Consider the following 23,698-nt stretch of genomic DNA (forward strand, 5'->3'; position numbering starts at 1 on the left):
TACAGTTAAAAATGTTCAGTAGGCAGTCATTGATGTGGACCTGGGGCTAAGGAAAGGGGCTAGGGATGGATATATCCATTAATATTGTGTATTATAATAATTAGGGTTCATATATCCTTTTATTAGACTGCAAGCCCTTTAGGGGGCAACTAGGTAGCACCTTGAAGTCAGAAAGACTCATATTCCTGAGTAAAAATCTAGCCTCAGACAATTACTAGCTGTGTGTCCCTGGGCAAGTCACTCAATTCTGTTTGCCTCAGTTTCCTCATCTGTAAAATGAGGTGCAGAAGAAAATGGCAAACCACTTCAGTGTCTTTGCCAAGAAAACCCCAAATGGAGTCACAGGGTCAGACACAACTGAAAAATGACTAAACAACAACATGAGCCTGGCCCAGTGCTAAGCTTGACGGCCCTTAAGGTCCCTTCTAGCTCTCAAACTAGGAATCTATGATTCCCAACTGAAAGTGAAACCTATACTTTGCTAATACTGTGACCTATTTTCAGTCCTTGGCTTTCATGTGACTTGAACGCCAACTAGATTTCTATCTAGACACTTGAAAGATTGCCTTTGATTACAGGTCTCACAGCATCGCAGGGTGTTATGGAATACAAAGGAGTTTAGAGAGAACCTAGTCTAACTCCCTCCTTTTACGGGTAAAGAAATGGATCCCAGAGAAAGGACGTGATTTATCCAAGAACATACAGCTAGTTAGTGACCAGGCCAAAACTTGAACCCAGGTCATTGGATTTCAAACTGAGTGTCTTTCCTAGTAGAACACAACTATCCCTGCATTTGGGTAGGATTTGATTTCTCTACCTGTTACAGATTGTGGTCTTTTACACACAGAGACAACAGCAACCTCAATGACAGTGTTGCTCTGTGAGCAGCAGATAACCTTAGCTAGATAGTGCAGTGGATATAGTGCTGGAACTGGATGCAAGAAGATCTGAGTTTAAATCCAGCCTCAGGCACTAACTAGCTATGTGACTCTGAGCAAGTCACTTAACCTCTCTGTCTCAGTTTCTTCATCTGTAAAATGGGAATAATAATAATAAGCACCTACCTTCCAGGACTGTTGCCAGGATCAAATGAGATAAAAGGTATAAAGTGCTTGGGAAATCTTAAAACACTATATAAATGCTAGGTGTTATTATCATTACTAAAGAAGAATAGCTCTGTCAGAATTATAACAGATTTCTTTTGGTTTGCAACTATAGCGCTCATTTCAAAACAAAGACAATGCTCCTCTATTTTCTCACCTCACTAAGATAAGCTCAAGATTGACCAATTATCATAAAACACTTAAACTTACAATTAAAAGACTGTCAGTTATGATAATCACTAACATTTATAACTTACAAAGAGCTTTTCAGACACAATCTCATCTGAACCTCACAATAACCCAATGAACTATGTAATATACTCGTTACTATCTCTGTTTTACAGATGAGAAAATTGAGGCTCAGAGAAGTTAAATGGCTTAGAAAGAAAGCATCACTAAGAATATTTATAAAGTTTTGAGCAAGAAATTAAGAATCATAGGGGCACAAGTAGTATTTTCATCACTGCTACCTAATGCAGGCAAGGCCTTTGGAAGAGAAAAGCAGATTTAGGAAAATGGTTAAGAGCACAGTATATAAGAATAGGATTGGGAATTCTGGGAAATAGACTGAAAGATAGGGATGACAAGCTCCTCTGTCAGGGATAAGGTGATTTGTCTGGTACCTCACAAATCTTTTAAAAAACACTTTAAACAGAAAAAGAAACAATATCCCATATATATATATATATCCTAGATATATTGGCACCATGGAAAGTAACTATAATTTAGGAAGGGCAATAACCCTACAAACTGTCTTACCAGAATAGATTATAAAACCTATGGCTTGGGATAGCTATATACAAATACAAAAATTACAGGTAGCAAAGTAAACCAGAGATGCTAATGCAGAGAAGCAAATTTGACCTTACAGACTTGCTGAAATGAAAACCACGAGGAAGAATATACCTTATGCAGGTGGAAGTGGATGGGTTAAATAAAAGTGTGGAGGGTGGGGAGTGGAATAGCACTGTATATTAGAAATACAAAGCCATGTGGGGAAATCTGGTAACAAGAGAAGAAACATGCTAGAGAACATTTGGGTGAAGATCATATGAGGCAGAATCAGAAATAATATGGTCATTAGACCTTGTTAATAATGGTCTAATGGCCACATTATTGTGACTAATAATGTCATTTGACGACTAATGTGGTCACTAAACCACATTACAAATCACCTGGACAGAAAGATGAAAAAGATAAGGAGCACAGATCATAAATCTTTGCTTTTGTTTTGTGTCTCTGAATTTCTCTCTCTCTCGATTGCTTGTCTGTCTGTCTCTTTCTCTCTCTGTCTCTCTTTGCCTCTCTCTCTCCCTCTCTCTCTTTCTCCTTCCCTCCCTCCATGTCTCTCACAAGAGAGCAGAGTAAGTAATAATTTCTTGGCTAGCCTTAATGATAATTTCATCCTTTAAAAAGTGGAGGAAAGAATGAGGGAAAATTCTATATCGGACCTAATTCTCACCAACAAGAAGGAACTGGTAGGGGCAGCTAGGTGGTGCAGTGGATAGAGCACCAGCCCTGGAGTCAGGAGGACCTGAGTTCAATCCAGTCTCAAACCTTGACACTTACTAGCTGTGTGACCCTGGACAAGTTGCTTAACCCCAACTGCCTCGAAAAAAGAAAAAAAAAAGAAGGAACTTGTTGCTGAAGTAGAAATGAGGGGACCTTGCAAGGAAAATGGCTCCCCTATATTACTATTTGTGACAGAGGAGAAACAAGATATCATTCAACATGCACTCTAGATTTCGAAAGAACAGACGTCATAGTGTTCAGAGAAGAAGACATTCCAATGATTGAAAATTCTACAGGCAAGGTCAGATAGGTGACTCTGAAGACTGAAATTCTAAAGACACAAAGAAAAACAATTCTAAAGAGGAGGGAAAGAGGAACATGGCTAAAGAGATGGGTGTGGATGTACAGAAAACTTGAAGATCAATTAAAAGATTTGTTAAGGCATATATAGGATATTGAAGCATGAGTAGGTCACAGAGGATTAATACAAAAGAATGCCACAGCCCTAGAAGAATAGCCCTGAAGTGCCAAAATTCACACTGAGCTCAGGTTGGTAAAGAAGCTAAGATTAATGAAAAGCAGGGTTTTACTTATATTAAGGCAAAAAAGTCAAAAAACAGATAGGACTATTGCTAAGGGTGAATGAAACAATATCAGATAACAGGGAGATGCTAAGTTTTTACTTCTGCTTTTTCTGCTAAGGAGAATGATGTTTGGGTTGGAAAAGACAGAACAAAAATGGATAATAGGGAGTTGAAACCTAAGATAATTAAGCACATAACAAAATACTCAGATGCCCCTGATGAGTTCAAATCACACTACATTACACTACTCAATACTCAAACAATTGGCAGATATAACTGTTATACCACTATCAGTGATCTTTGAAAGAAAAAGGAGCATGGAGCATGGGAGAGGGACTGGAGGACTAGAGAAGAGCATCTGATATTCTGGTTTCCAAAAGAGGGAAGAGAGGGAAGACTAAAGTCAGCAGGCTTAATTTAAGTTAGTGAGCCAAGATCCTGACAGGGTATAATCAAAGCTAATACAATGGCTTTCAAAAGACATAAATAAATACAAAGTCTTATACTTGGGTTAAAAAAAATCAACTTCATGAGTGCAATATGGAAACGTGACTAGAAGGTTCATCCTAGAAAAGTCTAGGTGTTTTAGTAAACTCCAAGTCAATAGGAACAAACAGTGAAATATGGCCTCCAAAAAAAGTGAATGTTTTCCTAGGCTACATTGAGAGGCACAGTTTAATGTATTCATAGATGTGCTGGTAATGTTTAACAACAGGCTTTCTGGAGAAAATTGTTTTAATCTGCGTAGACAATCAACAAAATAATAAAATCAAATCCTGATTCATAGCATTTGCCAATTTCTGATATATACATGGTCACACGGAAAATTTAACAATCAGCTCAAGATGGTACAAGCTGGTTCTAGCAAGCCCCTGCATAGATTATCATACTGGGGCCAGGAAGGAGAAAGTCCATTGTACTGCACCCTGAACAGACTACCCTTGAATATTATATTCAGTTCTGGGCATTATATTGGAAAAGACACTGATAAACTGGTAAGTAATTAAAGGGGGGTAACCAGGTTGGTGAAGGGCATTCATCCTAATAAGGGCCCTCAAGTTTATGACATGTAAGGATTAAACTGAAGTAACTCAGTATGTTAATCCTGGAAAAGAGAAGTCCTTAGGTGGAGGCATGATTATTTCCCTCCAGTGTTCGAATGGTTGTCATGTAGAAAAGGAAGTTAATTTATTCTGTGCAAGTGCAATTGCAAAGAGGTAGATTCCAGCACAACATAAGAATAAAATACCTAGCAATTAGAGCTATCTGAAAATAGATAGAATGGGCTCAGAGGTAGTGAGTTTTCCAGCACTAGCAATCCTCAAGGATATGTCAGATTACCACTTCTTTGTTTTTTTTGGGGGGGCGGGGGGTTGGTGAGGCAATTGGAGTTAAGTAACTTGCCCAAGGTCATACAGCTAGACAAGTGTCTTGTCTGAGACTGAATTTGAACTCAGGTCTTCTTGACCCCTGTGCCATCTAGCTGCCCCCAGATGACCACTTCTAGAGCACATTATAGAGTAGATTCTTATTCATATACAAGTGAAACAAGATAGCCCCTCAAGTCCTGTCCAGCTCTGAAATTATATAATTTCCACAAGGTCACACAATTAAATAAGCACCCCAGGCAGGATTTTAACCCAGGATTCTCTTGCCTCTAATACAGTGATCTTTCCACTACACCAATGAAACTTGGTTTTCTGTGGCACAGAGGAAATACTATTGGATCAGAAATCAGGAGATCTAGACTTGAATTTCAGCTTTTTGTGCCCTTTCCTCATGTCTTTAGCCTTCTCGGTCTCAGCTTCCTCATCTACAAAATGGGTAGGTAGAAGTTCCCTTCCTTGAATAATGATTAATGATGGCACAATTTCAAAATCCACAAATTAGCTACAAAATTATAAACAGTCCGATAACCCTGCATACCAGGGTCACTTGGGAGAATAACACAAATGAGTACTGCTATTAGCTGCCAACTCATTTCCAGCAGTCCTGACCACAGCACCAATGACAACGGTATGATGGCAAATAAGGTGCCAAAAGAACTGAGATCCCGATTCAAGGCACATCTCCCTCCTTCCCCTAAGCAGTTTAGATGCTCTGGAATTCCTCAAGCTTCTTTCCCTCCTCATCTATAGTTGCTGATACTCAGGTTGGAGAGAAGAGCTTCAAGGAAATCTTGAATACAAATTATTGAAATACAAGTTATTGAAACTGTAAGTTGGATTTACATTATGGAACCCAAATATGGAACAATATAAACCTTAAGTATGCAAAGTTCCCCAAAATGTGAAGTGCCCAAAATCTCCCCCTGCCGGTAATGTTAAGGAGAGGGATATTAATGATATTCAGGGGATGAGTTTTGCTGAAGGCAGAAGGGGAAAGAGAGCTCCAGAAAACTATGGATCACAAAAGCCTTATTTCTGAACAACATACGTTTTTGGAGAAGAAGCAAGTAGTAGGAAGAGGTTTCTCAGTCAACAAAAATATGAGCTCCTACTATATGCCAGGCATTGTGACAAGCCCTGGGGATAAACAGACAAAATTTAGTCTACCTTCAAGGAAATTTTACTCTAAAAGGGGAGATAACACATACCTGTTATCTCATGTACATGTACAGGAAAAAATATATGTAAAATAATGCAAAATTTAGCAATTGCCTCTCCAAATGGCAGTGGGTAGAAAGAGTGGGTAGATAATGACCAAGACCACACTAACTGGGATTATCAATGTCTCCATTTGTGAAATACCAGTAAAGTAACTTGGGGGGGAGGGGGGCGGTATAGTTAGCCATGCTTCTCTTCACATTTCCTATTTGCAGCTTACTCCATGAACAAGTCATACAGCAACGGGACCCAGCCTAAAGCTTACAGCTATAGGCTCTAATGGACTTAGTGGTGGAGTGAGGACCCAGCCCAGCGTGGTAGACATGTGGTTTGCAATAGAAGAGGAACTAGTGATGAAGCTCATCTCTCCTTCTCCAAACAGCTCCAAACAACTCCAAAAGTCTGTGTGTTGTTTTGCCTTTCCTGGCCCTTAAACAGGGAACTGACCTTTATTCTGGATAGAAAAGACAACTAAGTAGCCAAAATCCTTTGCAGTCTTCGAAGTTTGCTCCCTACCAGGTGGGCCATATTCTCCCTCTCTGGGATGATAGCAACAATGTGACTTCCTAAAAATAGTATTAATAATAACCACCACCTACCAGAACTGTGACAAGAAAACCCCACCCCTGGGGCAGACCTGTATATCCAAATCCAAGGACACCAAACAGAAGGCAGTTGAGTCAACATTCCACTGCTTCTTAGGACCACAGATATGTTTACTAAGTATGCTTTTTTCCCCTTGAGGGCAGTAGATTTCAATCACTAGTAGCTCTTTTTGACATTTTAAAATAGGAACCACAAAAGAATAAAGCACTCTCTACCCCAAATGGTTTCTATTCCCCAATGCCCATTGTTGGGCAAATGTGCCTGTTATAATACTGGGAGATCCAAACTAGGTGTGGGGGAAGGGAGTTTACAAAATAAAACATAAAATAAAATAAACTTGGCAATTATCTAATGACTTTGGGCAATATAGTCTACTGATATAGAATGCCAAGGCCAAAAGAAAAGTTTATTCACCTATCAATAAAGCTCAAAGCAAACTGGGTTTGTATTATTCAATTTATAGAGATAACCATAGCTCTACAGGCCTGGAATTAGAAGACTAAAAAATTTTCAATGTCTTCTTAGTATTTACTTTTCCCATGTTTAATGCGTTCCACTCAAGATCCTCAAAAATTAATGTGTATTCTGTCTTCCTTGTAAAATCATCATCTCATACCCTCAAATCCATCTTCTCTAAAGTCAATAAGCATTCCTTAAGATGCATCTATAAACAACAAAAACAAATGAAAAGGGTTCCCTTTTTTCCCCCTTTTTAAAACTTTTACAGTGAAACTGCATATTTCAGTAATGAAACAGCTGGAAGGAATTTGGGTTAGAGAACATTGAGACATACCAAAAAAATCATTTTAAGCAACAATTTTTGTTTTGAGTTTTGTCTTCCAATAAAGGATAAGCTTAAGCCACATTATCACAGATTTGATTTTTTTTTAATATTCTGGCAATAAATTACATATTAAAGAGATAAAGGTGGATCTTTAAGACAAGTTGGCATCTAATAGAAAGAGCAGTTAAGAATCAGAAAGTTTGGGTTCTACTCACTTAAACCTGTGGCTTGGTTTCAATAATGACTGCTTCTCCAGCTGAATAGCTACCTACCTACCACCCACCCACCCACCCTCACAGTCTTCCTATAAGGCTAAAGTCAGGTGACATCACCAATACGGTTTGGAAAAAGAAAGTCATATAAGAAAGCAAGATATTACACAGCTGAGGACAAGACTCTAGGGTGAAAGCAAAAATAGAGCTCTATGTATACAACACATAATAAATTAGAATAAGCTTTGCTTTGAATAGATAATAAAAGCAAGAGTTGATAAGCCAAGGTAACTGACTTTTCAAATGCCATCAGTCCTGGATTCCAGTTGGCTGTCGACCTGGTATTTTTTGTGATCTATATTTGTGGTACACGTGACTAGACTTAGATAAAAACTTGGATGTAAAACAATTTAAGGCTCTTCAAACCAAAACTTCTTGGTTTTACATGGGTTAATTTAACCATAAAAAATGATATGGATCTTAATTAAGAGGTTTGTAAAGTACTTAAGTTTGTCATATGTTTACATTTAAATGTAATTTCCTCCAAAAAACTATTCGAGTATCAGCTAACTAAACTAAACTGTTGGTTTAGATTATTGTAACTACTAGATAAGATAAAAGCTAAGATAACATACTATAGAGAACTCTACTTTAGAAGGAAAGGTATTGTAGTCTTTTTATCACTCACCCCTGAGGCTGTGGTGTGTGTGGTAGGAGAAACATTTTTGCTGCAATCGTCGGAGTTAGAAGATGTGGAAGTTGGAGTCATAGGAACTGCATTGTTACTGTTACCTGAAACACATAATTAACACCATCACTATACATATTTCTCCCTTTCTAAACTTTGGCAAAGACTTTGCAATCAAATACTTTATTTTCTTATATTTACCAGAGCATGCCTTTGACTTATTTATGTTCTTTGGTTTTCTCTTCCTGGTCTGAATTCCCTCTTTCTTCATAGCAAGTGGTCTGGGGACCTGGGGGAAAAATTTTCCGCACATACCATAAAGTTTAGTAAATACTTTTTTGAGCAGAAATCAACCTGTAGCTGCAACTGACTTTTGCAGACAGATCAGGTAAAAGAACACCTATAAAAGTTCAGTCCTACCAGTTTTGCAATAGAATTTCATGTGTGCAAAGCTAGCATCACTTGCCCTTCTCCATCTCAATATTACATAGAATCTTTTCATTAAAAAAAGTAATGAGTTGCTAAACAGAACACCTCTACTACTCCACGTGTGTGTGTGTGTGTGTGTGTGTGTGTGTGTGTGTGTGTGTGTAATTTCAATTAGCCCACTTATTGGGAGGAAAAAGCAATAGATTAAATTTTTCATTCTAAACAAAAATTGGAGGCACAATTTTAGGTATCAATGATGGTTTCAATAACTTTTACATAATTTTAAAATAAAGAAGCTCCATGTTAATGAATCCTTTCATCAAAAAAAAAGAATGATTTGCTAACAGAACATTTTTATTTCTTCACTTTAGCTTATTTTTTCCCCCAATCATTCACTTATGGGGGAGGGAGGGAAGAAAGGCAATAGATTAAATTTTTCATTATAGAGAAAAACTGTAAATCCAATTTACAATTTCAATAACTTTTACATACTTATTACTATATCTCACATCTTTCCCCATTTAAAAACAAAGAAGCTCTGCATATTGATGGTATTTTATGCCATGTTTCAAAATGAAAATCTCTAGAATTGTCAACAAAAACACTACTACCTTGTACCTATTTAGCATATACACAAAGTAAGATTAAAAAGCTATACTGATTTTCTCACATTTATAATAGGTCAGTCTGTGTGATTTTGTTAGAGCTTTTTTGTTTGTTTGTTTGCTTGCTTGATTATTCCTGCTTTTCTTTACATTTGTGAAAGAATTCTGACATTTTTATTGAACACAATATCCTGAATGCTTCTCATCTTTTTCTTTTTCTTTTTTTTAACACTTCAGTTCACTGGGCATGTACTAATCCTACCAGAGCCACATCGAATGTTTGATGATGTAAAACCACATTCAGTTGCATCAATGATGTAAAACCACATTAAACGGCATACCCCATGAAGTTTCATGTAGAGCCCGCATGCATTGCAAACAGGTTCACCCTCTGCATTTCTACGCCACAGGGTGGTGGTTGTGGTATGACAGTTGGCACAGGATAAACCAAGCCGCCGTGTTGAAGGCTAGAAACAAGAAAAAATAAATCAAACTTTGGGACAAATAGTCATCCATCTGTGTCCTTTAATGTTTGTCATCCCCAATACCGGCACATTATATCATTTGGTTTTTGTGAGAACTAAAATAGCAAGGAAAGAGAAATGCAAAATCAGGAAATAAAATTAATCACCTACAATTCTTCCTGGCTCAAGACTACATGCTGGAGGCTTGTGCAGTATGATTTATCTCACAAAGCTGATAAGCAGATTTGCTATGGTGTATTACTGTTTTATAAAATAGCCGTTGATAAGTATCCATGCAATATCGAGGTAATTGGTTATGGCTAAAAGCTATTATCACCACTGCCTTGAGAATATGTTTGAAACAGTTTTTTCTCATCAGAACTTGGAAGTACTTCCTAGCTATTGATATTGGAGGGTTTTGCTTTTGTTTTTGTTTAAATGGAACAGTCAGGTCTGACGTTTAAAAGGTTACCAACAGCATTTCATACATCAAACTTACAACTGGATATCACTAGGTAAGGCACAATGTGACCATCCTTCCTATTGTGACAGTCAATAGTCAATCATTATATCTAGGTGAGGTGTTGGGAAACCCAGTCTCTGAGGAGCCACTATTTGCTGGATTGCTTTAGGCTGAGGCCCTTTGAACTTTTCATCTCTATTTTCTCAAATGCAAAATTAAGGTAATTATGCTATTTTTTCTGAAAGGAGCAAGCTAATGACTCACAAAAGGAATGTGGGAGCAAGGAGGGAAGGAAGAGGGAGCAGCTATATTATCTCTATATATGTTGGTCTCAAATAACTTTGGAAAATTTCTACAAAATAGAGCAAAAGATAAGAGTATGCTATATGCCCTATATTCAACTGTTATCTTAATTATTACCCATCTAATTTTCTTGTTCTTCTGATGATTAGAGAAAGAATGTAGACATTTTCGTTGTTTTAACACTAGTGGCTAACATTGTCTTATTTACACTGATAGAAAAGAAGATCACTCATCCTGATTCATATTGACATTCACTGTGGAGGTAAAGTAATAAATGCACTTCGTGTAAAGATATTATACAGGTTCACCTAGGTAGGACTTCAGAACTGGTCTCCCCACTTTGTTCGGTTTTACCCAGGTTCTCAGTTGTTTAATTCTCAAATTAAAATAGATGAGCCTCAAAGCTATTAAAATGTCTAAACTTTTAAAATGATTAGATCCCTAACACTAAAAATTTGGTTTCAAATTATTTTCCAAGTGGATTCTATCTAGCTGTCCAAAAATATAAATTACTCAATTGAAAAGAAAGGTGGTGGGAAACAAAAGCACAGAAGTATTTTAATATCCTAAAAAGCTATGTATGGTAAAGGAATAAAACTTAGCTATGCAAATTAAATTAGAAGAAATCACTGTGAAAATGTGGAGAGTACCTCACAAAATGCAACAAATCTGCCAGCAAAATGGTAAAACTCTGAGAAGTCATCAGAACCTGTAAGCCTAATTCTTCAGAGATAATCTGAGGTAGTGGAAAGAATAATCTGTAGTAAGGAGACGTGGTTCCCTATCTCAGCTCTGGGACCTTGGGCAGGTCACTTACCTCTCTGATCCTTAGTTTCCTCATCTATAAAATGAGAAATATTAAATAACACAGCTACAACCAACCTCATAAGGTTATTGTGAGGAAAGCAGTTGAAGCTCTATAAATGTGAGATATTATAATCAACATTATTAGATATAAACATTTAATTCAGAGGGACTACAAAGGATTTCATCCCTTTATGTACCCTGAGAATGCAAGCAGTCACAGAACAATGAGCCAGACTGATATTAGAGTAATTTTTGTAAAACCACAAAATGCAAAGTAAAACTGGGTATCATGTATATGATGTTCTGCCTCTACTAGAGTTCTTTCAAGATTTGATATAAAGAAAAAAATAAAATAAACCTATGCCACTGGTAGACCTTTCAAGCAGTGCCTTAAACTGAAAATTAAACTCTACATTAAGAATCAGCTTGACTTTCATAGGTTAAAATTTATGAGGCTGGCTCATCTAACATATATTTGGAGAGATATTTGATATGATGACAAAATAAGCATGTGAGAGAAATTGAGGGAGCTAAGATGGGACCAGCTCACTACTTTTGTCTTCCCTCCACCTCCAAAAAAAATGAGGGAAAAAGGGTTAAGAGGGAAAATTGCTTCCTCTTTAGGAATATATGAAGTCAGTAAATTAGTGACAGCAAGGTCCATTTTGTAAACAAGTCGTTTATGAGTTTTCAGTGGAATTTCAAGTCAATGTGAAACAATCCTGTATCAGAAATTGCCACTATTGCAAAGAACTTTATGGCCGTTGACCATATATCATAAGTCAAGCCAGTCCTCATAAACATGTGAAATGAAGGTGAATAGGTTATAAAAGTTTCTTGTAACAAGTGATCTCTGTTACATTCATCACTAACAAGGAATTCAAGTTACACCATAAATCTGTTATTTTGCAATGTCAAATTCACTGTGATTGGTTATGTACTGCAGGTTAAACAAACTTAAGTATAGCATTCAGTTTCTAAGAAGTATCCTCTAACCATTATGACCATAAATAAGGAGTCCACAGTGACTACTAATTGTTCGTGACACACCCTCTTATTGGTTCCATTTATTGCCTATTTGCTAGCTATATTGGCTGACCTTGGTTTCCACTAAGACACCTGTTACATTGAAAGAAAACAAGTCAGCTCTGGGATTTTATTTTTTTGTTCCTATGTTTTCTTCTTAATTCTTGCCCCTGCATTTCTTTATTAGTTAAAAGCAATCTTAGCTGTAGGCACATGTACACAAAACTTGTATAATAAATGGCATTATCAAAACCTGCATCTGCCTGTTGAATAAATCAAATTTACTCCACAGCCAAATTTGGGCGCTAAATTGGAGAAAATGTTACCCTCCAGAACTCAGCGAGTATTGTACTCAATGTGGCTTTTCAGAACCATAAATGTAGTTTCATTCTTTTCATCCATTAACTAAAATGTGGAAACATTGAAATTTCTTTGTAACATTTTTCAGGGATACATACATATATCATATATAGTTTTATATATAACACATTATTGCAACATCCATGCTCCCCACCCCATATCCTTGTACTTATTTATTGGATTCTTAGAAGAGTGCCATTTGAGGGAAGCAATAAATTATAGGAGGTTTAAATTGTAGGAGGTTATAATTAAGTTTAACCGTATACATTCACACTCATTAAATTCACCTTAGCCACTTTATTTTAAATACACTAGAAACAAACCCATAAAACTAATTGCCTCCCTATAAGGTGACAGACTTCCATTGTGATGCAATTTCAATCTAATCTATTTAGCACAATAAAGTGTTGCATTTGCTCCCGCTAATTAGAATATAACAAATAAATTAGCTACAAAGTTAAGAAATCTAGCATCCTACAGCAAAATGTTTTACTTTAAAATGCATTAGGGACTAGGGCATTTCTCTAAAATAAATGTTGTCCCGTCGTTTTACTAGGACTGTCTGTAATGTGTTTTCTCTAGTAAATACAGCAGTAATAATCTTCTCTCACCAAGAGACTCAACATAGAGGTGAAATTGATACCTGAAGAAAAATCTGGAGCTTTTCAGCATCATAAACTTGAAAGACTTGTAATTTCTAGGTTTCAAACACCTCGGCTAATACCAATTCAAAAATGATAGCAAACTAACCCAAATTTGCCAAAATCCAACACCCTCCCCCTCCACCCAAAAAATAAAGAATGCATAGTATTCGACTCATCAAAGCTGAAGATGTTTAATTCTAAGTGAAATTAAGAATCTAGAAAGGATCTGTCTCTTCGACCCAAAAGCAAGCTGGCCCAAGAGATAATTTACAATGGAATCTATGTGGGGAATCATCCCAAACCTCTTTCCTTCCTGCTTGAATCCATGATAACCCAGGAACCCCCAGCCCCACACAGCCCCAGGAGTAACTAAACAGCTTTCTAGTCTGTCCTATCTCCCCTACTTGTTAACAAGTCTGTGAGAACTGTCTGGCTATGTTCAGCCGAAGGACTCCCCTCTATCCCCATCTCATGGTGCCACCCAAGGGGCTCCAAATTCTAGGACATCCACAGCCAAGGGAAAAGGTTTAATTCAACCCCATATGGATTCAGTCATAGGTAGACTGCTCTATGCATGCTCCCACTTACCACTCTTTTCTGGGGTTTGATGAGGGGTCGACTCAGCCCATTCATTTTGCTGTAGAGCCCGCAGGCATTGCATAGGTAGTGGCCTGTCCCATCCCTTCTCCACAGGGGTGTCTGGATAGAACCACAGTTCACACATTCTCGACTGTCCGACAGATCCTCCAACAGTTCTGGAGGGGGGACCGGGAGAGAATAAGAAGACAATGGTTGATATAAACATCTAGAGACTGAGAAGCTAACACTGACTTGATGAAGAACTTGAAACAAAAACTTAACCTCCCTGAACCTCGGATTCCACATCTATAAATGAAGTGGACTGAACTAGTAGGGACCTCTAAATTTTCAGCTGAACTAATAGTGACCTCTAAGTTTCCAGCTCTATATCTATGATCCTATGATGGAGCCTATTAAAGGCCTAGGGTGGCAGTTGCTGCCCTTATCTGCTTTCCTCCCAATAATCTGGAAATTAAATGGCTCTCCCTACTAAACCAATGGAGTTGTAATGAAATTATCTTGCTCCCTCTGAAATTTGACTGCAATCTTTCTCTCCACTTCCCCCTCCTCTTAACAATCCAACTTCAATCCAGGAATGATTCAGGAAAACCTTCTAGAATTGTCCCCATTTTCCTTGCACTCCCCCATTCCAGTGGGAGACAGAGAGCAACCTCAAAGCCAGGAAGACCTAGGTTTAAGTCTCAATTCTGGCAAATTTTGGCTGTGTGAACCTGAGCAGTCTGAACCTCTCAGCACTGTAGGCCAGGGGCCTCAAATACCTGGCCCACCTCCAGTGTGGCCTCAACCAAGACTAAAATGTAATTGGGAAATATTTAACAAAATAAATAAAAACACAATATAATATTACTCTCCACGAAGGGATCCTTAGGTACAGCAAAGCTGCTATGAGTTTGACCCCTCTGCTCTAGTTAACTCTCTAAGACTATAAATTGTCAAAGAAAGTACCAATCTTCACTAGAAGAGTGAGTTTCCTTGCCTGGGAGTTCTCTAAACTGTTGAAATTTAAGGTCTGGTCGCCATCCCTACTGCCCAATGCTATCTATTTTGGGGCATCTTATTCTACAAGTTTGGTAGAGCCACACCATCCTGGTATATTTGACTAAGTTATATGGGGGTGAGGGGCACAGTTAATGAACTTTTGGTCTTGTAACCACTCTGGAAACTGCACAAAGGGAGGCTGATATTGTTGTATAGCTTTCAATTTAAAGGGGCAGGGACTGGATGTGGTTTTGTTTTTTTGTTTGTGTGGGGGGTTTTTTGGCATACTTTTGTTGAGAGAGGGATTTTCCAAAGAAAAGAAGGTTCTTTGGTTGAAGAACTTGTTACGTGTACACTTAATATTATTGATACCAATATTCCCCCTTCTCTCTATCCCATTCTAGTTCTCTCCAAATTTATACTGAACACTTTCAGGAATGAAGCTTGCACAGTTACAATAAGATTATTTGCCAAACCAGAAGAGGTCATTAAACATTAACACAGATCTGTTCACCACCATTCCCAAAACCTGGGGAAAATGCATTTTATCTTTTCCTAACTTTACCTTAGACATTTTTGAAGCACAACACAATGGTTTTTTTAAAAAATGTTTCTACTACTGCCTCCTCTCTTTCAACAATTCAGTAAAAGACTGCTGAAATGGGAATTATTTGTAGAGATTTTTTTCCTACTCAAATGGGATTTTTTCTCTCTAAATTGTGGTCATGCTTCTAGAAACTTTAATTAATTTGAAAAATAATCAATTTCCTTTAGGGGAAAAAAGTTACCAACCAAGCAAACATTCATGGGGCAAGGTGTCTAAAAGATTTGCTTAAGAGAAAACAACTTACTTGAAACATTTCTTTCTCCTATAAAACAATCGTATTTTAAAGAGTGCTTAGCCGTACAGCTAGTATGTACAGCTGCCTCTAAACCTCTTTTGTCACTGTAACATTAACACTTTGTTCCCTTTTCAAAACTACTATACCTGACAGCATTAAATAACCTCCCCCAACCCATATTCTGTGCCTTTCTTTCATTTTAATTTGCCAGGTAAATCTAACCTCATCCAGACTAAAATTTTGATCTATTAAAAATGTGCTTGAAATCCCAATTCACAGATTTGCCTATTTTGTTGACTCACAGTTAAAATAAACCTGCTAATAAAAATCACTAATTAAGAGCAAATAGTTGTAACATTTTATTACTCTCCCCCACACACAAACAACTGAATGTGAGCAAATGGATAAACAGATTCTTCTTAGAGGAAGACTACCTAGAAGTTGTAGCCCAATCTTTGTAACTATTTTTATCATTAAGATTCTTTAAATTATAGCTAATACGTTTTCTATATTTATCCCTCTCTCTCTGGAAATTTCTGGACTGTTTCTTTATACTTTATAAAATTATCCCTTGATCAATTTCCCTCTTATTGCTTGTTATCTAACAAGAACAAGTACTATATTTACTGACTGCTCATTGTAAGGTTAGTTAAATGAGCTTAAGGTTTTCAATTAATAACTGCACTATTTCATCTACAAAAACACCTTAATAAAAGATTATTTTTCCATCTTTCAGAAATGACTAAATATCCTGTAGAATAGAGAATGCAAGGTTTTCACTGGCAGGCAAACTAACCAACACCATACACGTGAGGTTTTGTTCTCTCCGCTAAAAGCTACCATTGAATTCTGTAATCAGTAAAAATGCTTAGTACTTCAAGGACACTGAAGTTAAACAGTTATTTATCTTGGTTGTTAACTTTAAAATGTTACCTTTCAGAGTACCTATTAGAGCGAGTATTTCACTTTGCCTTGAAAATTCTCTCTCCTCTTTTTTTTTTGCACTGTTTATATTACATGTCATTTTGAAATTGCAGAAAGTACATAGCCTCCTAAAGAGAATACTAATATTAATTAATGCACCAAATCTGACTGGGAAATTAATGTGAATTTCAGTCTTTTTTTTTTTGGTTAGATTCCAAAAGGAAAACCAAGCACTCATTTTACATGTTTGTTTTGCTGTTTGGTTGGTTAGGGTTCCCCCCCCCCATTTATTATCTGGCTTAGATGCATCTCCAAATCTAAACTCTACTTTTGATTTAAAACAGGAGGGAAGACTCCTGATCATATTGGTAGTTTCATTCATTTGTTTTAGAACCCAACCTTTGCATAAGTCTCTATCACTCCTCTTCCCCAAGCTTAGAGCCCATAGAGTAATGACTTCAGACAAAGCAGCAGAAACTACCCCAGGTCTCAGGTCCCTTCAGTTTCTTTCAGGCTGTGTTCACTATACTGTGATCACTAACTACATACGTTTGTTCACCACAAGGGAATCATTACATAAAAGGACATGAGATTAGAATGAGTTGTGGCAGATTCGGCAAATTGAAAGGCAGAGGGATCTGAACACAGTCCTCTACTTATTACCTCACAGGAAACCCCGGAGCCAGGGATGAAGAACATAGGTTAGATTCCAAAACTCTAAATTGTACAGCTTGAAAGAAAGATTTTCATTTGTGCTTTAGTTGTTTTAATTGCACGAGTATACTGTATCTGTCAAAGGGAGAGGGAGAGGACCGGCTGTGAGAAGAAGAGATGGGAAAAACTAGCTAAGAACTGAATGTAACACTGACATTCCAGGCCCTGGCCCCTCAAAGACATTTGTTATCAAGACACCTGCAATTTGGGGTGCAAAGAACAGAGTGTTATTTAGTTTCTACTTTGCTTCTCCAAATCACCGAAAACTTCCCTAAGCCTTATTCTTAATAAACCTTTCTACTTTCAATACTCAATTTAAAAAATATATATATTTTGTCTGCAAATGTATTTGGTCACATTTGAATAATATGACCTAAAGGGAAGATAAGATATGTGGATAGGTGAAAAGAGTATGTTTGAAACAGATGTGTTACTTGAAATATTTAAAATTAGAAGCCACCATACCTCTGCTACAGATATTGTAAGAATTCTTTGATTTAAAATAATTTGCTTATTCAAAGATTTCTTTAGTGTTCTTTAGAAAAATATCTTCATACACACTATCCTATCAAATACCAGAATAATTTGAAAAAGAGGAGAGATAAAGGAGTACTCTGGGTCCAGAAATAGCCTTAGCTGCTAAATGTTGATCTACAACTATATTCCATTCACTGTTTTCTGGTCTTCCTCTAATACAAGTATACCTCCACCATCTCCTTTTTTAAAAAGGCCCCATATCCTCATTCCTAGAAGCAAATAGGATTTGTTATCATACAGATTAGGGATCCCCATGTCATCCTAAGTGGGGGAGGGGATGGCAAAATTGTGTGGCTAGTTAACTGCCATGCAAATCACATGTCTAATAGGGGGTAACCACACACAGATGCTTTTATGCAGGTGATTTTCAAAATATTAACATTAAATGATAGCTGGGGGGGAGGGGAGGTTACCAAATGGGCAAACTAAAGTGTGAGAGGTGGCAGGGAGCAAGGGGGTGCTAATTGTCTCCATATTTACCTGCTCCAAATAAAATAAGAAAACTGATTTTGGCCTGTGACTACTGGAACTAGTGTTTTTACTTCATAGACACCCCACCCACTGAGTTACCTCAACCCATACCTGTAGTGACCTCTGGTCTGCCAAATTCTGGTATGCCAGAATTTGTCTGTCTCATGGCTCTGCTTGTTTTCACACTTCAACTTTTAGCACCTGGACCCAAGAAAGTATTTGGAGAAGGCTAAGAAGCTGTATAGATGAATGAGAGTCTGACACTAGTTAATATCTTCTCTGGCATCAGTACTGTTATCTGTGCCTCCTTCAAAAGTGAAAATATATTCCATTGAATCTGTCAGATTATCAAACATTAGGTCAGAAATAAGATGAAAAGTGTTCCTGAGGACTGAGAAAGGCTTCAGTAGAGATGAAAAATAAATGAGATTGGTGCAGTTTAGGTGTCCTAGTAATTACTGTATGGATCAATTACCCTAAATCTTTAGGAAGGATACGTGAACTGAAAAATGTCCAGTTTAGACTGAAATGGAGGTGCCCTTCTGCATCTTTCCATGAGTGTGATAGATTTGCCCAAATGGCACCCCCAGGCACAGAGACTTGGCCTGTTGGTGAGTATTGAACATACGAAATCACTGTTGTGATTTCACAACAGGCTTGGCCGATTTCAGCTACCAAGGCCCAGGGGTCCTCACCTTGCCATCAGGACAGCCTCCCTCAAAAATGGAAAGTCATTGATATAGGATTTCAGGGAATAATCACGCAAGTTGCCAGCTCTGCAGTATGAAAATGACACCCATAATCCACGACAAGACTAAGTAACCTCTGCTCCTCTGCTCTATCTCCAAGAAACTCAGGGAGAAGACAAGTTACATTCAATCCCCTTACTGCTGTGTTCCTTAAAATATTTTTTAAAAGAAAATAAAATCCCTTAGGCAGTAAAGAAAATTGAGTTGTTTGTGGGAATTGGAAGGAGGTGAGGATAATTAAAATTCCCAAGCCCTCCTAAATTCCTCAAGGTCCAGTCAATCAAAAATCTCATCTGCACTGTAGAACTCCAACTTTCATAGCAAACTCCTAAATGTTGGTAAGAGGGTAAGAAAATTAGGGAAAAAGTTTGTCTGGAAAGGCCCGTTCCTTCCAAGCACCAAAATAAATTAATTCACTCCCCCTTTCCCTAAGTCACATAACACCCTATATGTATAAAATCCTAGACATTCGGATACAAAGCAAAATTAAAACTCCCCTTTTTAATTAACTACATCAATGCCCCAGATTAGTATAACTTAGCTGAGCACCCTTGAACGAACACTCTCTCTCTCTCTCTCTCTCTCTCTCTCTCTCTCTCTCTCTCTCTCTCTCTCTCACACACACACACACACACACACACACACACACACACACCCCTTAAACTGACTGAAAAAGAGGGAGCACCTACATTTTAAAAAGGGCCCATAGCCCCAGCCTTTAAACTAAACGTACCAAGTCAAACTTCGGACTTCCCACCTTTTGACAATCTCTACCACCCCGACTACCTCCTTTCAGTTCACTATGCTGGCTTCCTCTCCCTTCTCCCCCTATGCGCCATTCATCCAACTGGCTGGCTTCCTTCTTACCCTTACCCCTGCCCCAGCCTCTGGGGTGCTTCGCCGACTTTACCTGCACTTGGGCCCCGGGGCACTGTGAGCGGAGGCCCTGATCGGCTCTGAAGGCTGTGCAGAACGGAGTTCTCGAAGGGACCAGTGGGCCAGGCAGGCGTCAGCGGCGCTCCCACGTAGGGCGAGTAGGGGCCGGGGTGGTGGTGATGATGGTGGTGATGGTGGTAAGATCCATTCAGGGGCCGAGGCCCAGCCAGCGGGCTGTATTGGTGCTCCCTACTGCCCATGGCTCCAAGGCTCCCGCTGTTGCCTCCCCCGCCACTGCTGCTCCCCGCGCTGCTCCCGCTAGCCCCGTAGCCGCTGGATTCCCGGGGCGCGCCGTTGGGCATCGGAGGGCTAGGCGAATAAGGGAAGCGGGCAGAAGTATGCGAACCCCCGGTGCTCGCGTTGCCTCCGCCGCTGCTGCTGCCACCTCCGCTGCCATACGGGGGGCTGTCGGCTGAAGGCTGGGGCCAGCCGGGATGCCCGCCAGGGTGATTAGGAGGCCCGCCGGCAGCGCCTTGTAAGTAAGGCAAGCCAGGAAGCATGGAGCCCACGCGGGTGGTGGGCACATACACTGGAGAACTGGCGGCGGCTGCAGCCGCCGCCGCGGCTGCGGCAGCAGAGTGCACGAAGCCGCCGGCCGCGCCGTCGTAAGCCGCTGGTCCCTGGGAGGAGAGGGCCGCGAGGGTCTGGTACATCTCCTCGGGCTGCTCTGCAGCTGCGAAAGGGCTCAGTTTGGTGCCGCGACTGGACCAGAGCAGCTTGCTAGCGGTCGCGGCCTGGTCGAGGTCAGTGAAGAGTAGTAGATCCTCCCAGCCCGACAGGGAGCTCCCCTGGCCCCCGACCCCGGGTGCCGAAGGGCCGTGGGGTGGCCCGAAGTGGTGTGGGGCGTAAGAGCTGAGCAACAACGATCGAGCCGGGGTCCCGGCCCCGTCCGAGTCTAGCTGGGACGTCCTGCAGGAGCCGGCGCCGCCGGGGCCCCGCTCGCCCCCCCGGGAACAGCAAGAGGAGGAAGAAGAGGAGAGGGGGGAAGGTGGGGAAGACGGCTCCCGCCCTGGGAAGGGACAAGAGTCGCTGGCGTCTGAAGCCCCGGCCCCGCACCGCTTCAAGAGGCACCAACTACCGTCAGTCAAGGCCATCCAAGGTCCGGCGCCGCACCTAGCAGCTCCGCTAGCTCCTGGAGGAAGGGAGGGCAGGGATGGAAACCAGAGAGAGAGAGAGAGAGAGAGACACCGAGAGAAATATTACCGAATAAGAAAATGAGGGAGCGCTCTAGACCTCTCCTCTTTTTTAAACAGTCATTTGAAAAGCCCCCTTTCCTCTACTATGGGGGGGGAACGACTAGGGGATAACAGAAAGACTTGGACTGGAGCACCAGCAATTTATTGCACACTCGCAACCCGAGATACCTAATTCCTCTGCTCCAACGCACCCGCCAGCCTCCCTCACCGCGCCTCTTTCCCTCACCCTCTTCAGCATCCTTTGCTGGGCTCAATACCAGCCCTAGAGAGTCCCTAACACACTCCAATCAAGTAAAATCTCCCTTAGGCGGCTTTTCTGGCTGGGAGTTAATTCCCCTTGGGGAAGCGGACGGGGAAAACAAAAGGCTTTTTTTTTTCTAAAGAGAATGCGTACGAGTGCGTGCACTCGGGGGCCCCTAGTGCCTCTCTTTTCTCTCTATCTTCGCCTTGGGTGACTGTGTCTAAGCTTTCCCTGGATAAAAACTAGCAGAAGCCCTAGAAAAGCAACCTGTCCCTGAAAACGAAACCGCGGACTTTCTCCCCCACTGGATCTCTCCTAGAGTTTTCCTAGCTGCCTAGGAGGGAAGGAGGAGGGTGGGGAAGAGGGAGGGGTTGAGGGGGAAAGAAAAGAGAGAGATCCCGAGATGAGCACCAGTGGTGAGAGGACGTAGGAGGCTGGAAGGCGGGGGCGAAGGGGAGCCTAAGCCGAGCCAACTACCTTCTGGTGAGAGGCTGTGCCAGGCCACGCCATCAGCTGTGGGCCTCAAGAGCTACAAGGATCGAGACCCAAGCCCAAACCTTCTTCATCAGCCGCCGCTGCAGCCGCCACTGCACACCTTAGAAGTGGCACAGTTCCACAACAACAAGCCCTGCGATGCTGACCGCCGCACTCACGCGCGCGCGCGTACACACACACACACACACACACACACACACACACCACACACACACACACAACACACATACACGCGAGCACTCATACAGGATTTGTAGCCCTGGCTCCTTACCCCATCTATTCCACACCAAGACCACACTCACATGCAACAGAAAGGTCACACAATTCCGGGGTATGGAGTGGGGAGAGAGAAGGGAATGAGAAAGAGGGGAGAGAAAAGGTGGACGGGGGATAAAAGTCGCCTTAGAGCCAAGTCCGCCCAAAAGAAGGGAAAAGGAAGAAGTGACAGCGAGCCACGGAAGAAACCAGAAAGTCCCACCTCCTCGGAGGCTGCTTTCCAAAATCTCTTCGGACCGTGGAAGATAACCATAGTCAAAGTAATAGCACCCACAATCGCCGCTGGGATAGTGTAAAAGGAGTCTGCTTCCCAGTCAGCTCCCCCTTCCGGGTCTCCCCCCCACTCCCCACCCCAGTTGTCCTTTTGAGATAACTAGCAGATAAGGCGGTGAGCAGATAAGTATTTCAGACTCAGAAAAAGAGTCGAAGTTTGCCTGCGGGAGGCTCTGTCCTGGGAAAACCCAGCAGCAGCTACAGACATCGAGGAAGAAGGAAGAGAAGGACCCACCCGGAATCCTGGACGTAGCTTTCTGGTGGTGGGAGTGTGTTTGCTTCTCTCCCCCCACCCCACCCCGCCCCCCAAGGGATTGAGAGAACTGGAAAGGCCAGAAGGAGGGGACTGAAAAAAAAGGAAAGGAGGGGGGTGGCAAAGGGAAGAAAAGGGGAGGGAATGGGGGACAGAGGGAGAAAAACGAACCAAACCTAGTGTGGTCGATTTGCATCGAGGCTGGTTGCAGTGGTGTTTAATGCCGGGAGCTAGGAGCTGGAGCCGAGGAAAGCAAGCGAAGAGGAGAGTCCCGGGTGTGCGGCGATGAGCTGCTCAAGTATAAAAAGGAGAGAGGAGGCGCCTCTCACAGCCCTGCCGGAAAATTGCAGCCTGCTGCTCCTGATTGGATTCACTGAGCCCTAAACAAACAGCGCTCGCCAGAAGGGTGCCAGCCAGCGGGCCCTCTCGGCTCACTCTGAGCTGCTAGGCTCTGGAGGTGAAGAGGAGGGAGAGAGGGAGGGGAGGGGAGGGAACCAAAGAGGAGAGGAGGGAACGAGTCAGGAGGGGAGGAGAAGGAGGGGGGAGGGGACGTGGGGGGCAGGGGAGGCTGTGCGTGTTCTAGAGAAAGAGACTGAGTTCGGACAGAGCCTGTAGTGTGTAAGGAGAGCAGCCTTCGAAGCCCAGTCCTAGGATTAAAGCTAGTTCCACTAGGCCGAGTCCAAGGGTTCGGAGCTGGAATGGATGGTGAGAAGTGCGGTTCCCAAGCGCCTGAGGGGCACAGGTGGGAGGACTGAGATGCACAGCTAAAGTCTCTATGTTATAAGTGTTCCACAAGACCCACCTCAACCCTAAGCACATAAGAGATACCCTCATACTCACACCGTCCTTTAAAAAAAAAAAGTTCCCCTTGGGTTCTTCCCAATCTGTCGCCGCAGAAACAAACATCTCACGTAGTGAAAGAGGGAGAGAAATATCCCAAATAAAATATTTCGACTAAAAGAGAAAATCCGACTAGTCTCAGGTCCCTTCTCTCTCCACTCCCTCCACCCCCACAAA

At 41.0% G+C, this 23,698-nt stretch overlaps 1 protein-coding gene across 6 annotated transcripts in view; it reads right to left on the minus strand.

The window, feature by feature from the left end:
- The window catches only part of GATA6 (GATA binding protein 6), a 44,357-nt gene extending 20,744 nt beyond the window's left edge, over nucleotides 1–23,613 (minus strand). Inside the window, exons 1-6 of one of the 6 annotated variants that reach the window (XM_020968705.2) lie at nucleotides 23,522–23,613; nucleotides 19,922–21,079; nucleotides 13,785–13,951; nucleotides 9,471–9,596; nucleotides 8,297–8,384; nucleotides 8,096–8,199 (exon numbers count right to left, since the gene is read on the minus strand). In XM_020968705.2, the coding sequence (XP_020824364.1) occupies nucleotides 8,096–8,199; nucleotides 8,297–8,384; nucleotides 9,471–9,596; nucleotides 13,785–13,951; nucleotides 19,922–21,041 (1,605 nt within the window). In that variant the 5' untranslated portion in view covers nucleotides 21,042–21,079; nucleotides 23,522–23,613. The other 5 variants (XM_020968703.2, XM_020968700.2, XM_020968706.2 and 2 more) reach the window with 5 other exon arrangements.
- Nucleotides 23,614–23,698: the final 85 nt, after the last annotated feature.

The sequence above is a fragment of the Phascolarctos cinereus genome, unplaced genomic scaffold, assembly GCF_003287225.1.
Source record: "Phascolarctos cinereus isolate Bilbo 61053 unplaced genomic scaffold, phaCin_HiC Scaffold_4;HRSCAF=312, whole genome shotgun sequence".
NCBI lineage: Eukaryota > Metazoa > Chordata > Mammalia > Diprotodontia > Phascolarctidae > Phascolarctos > Phascolarctos cinereus.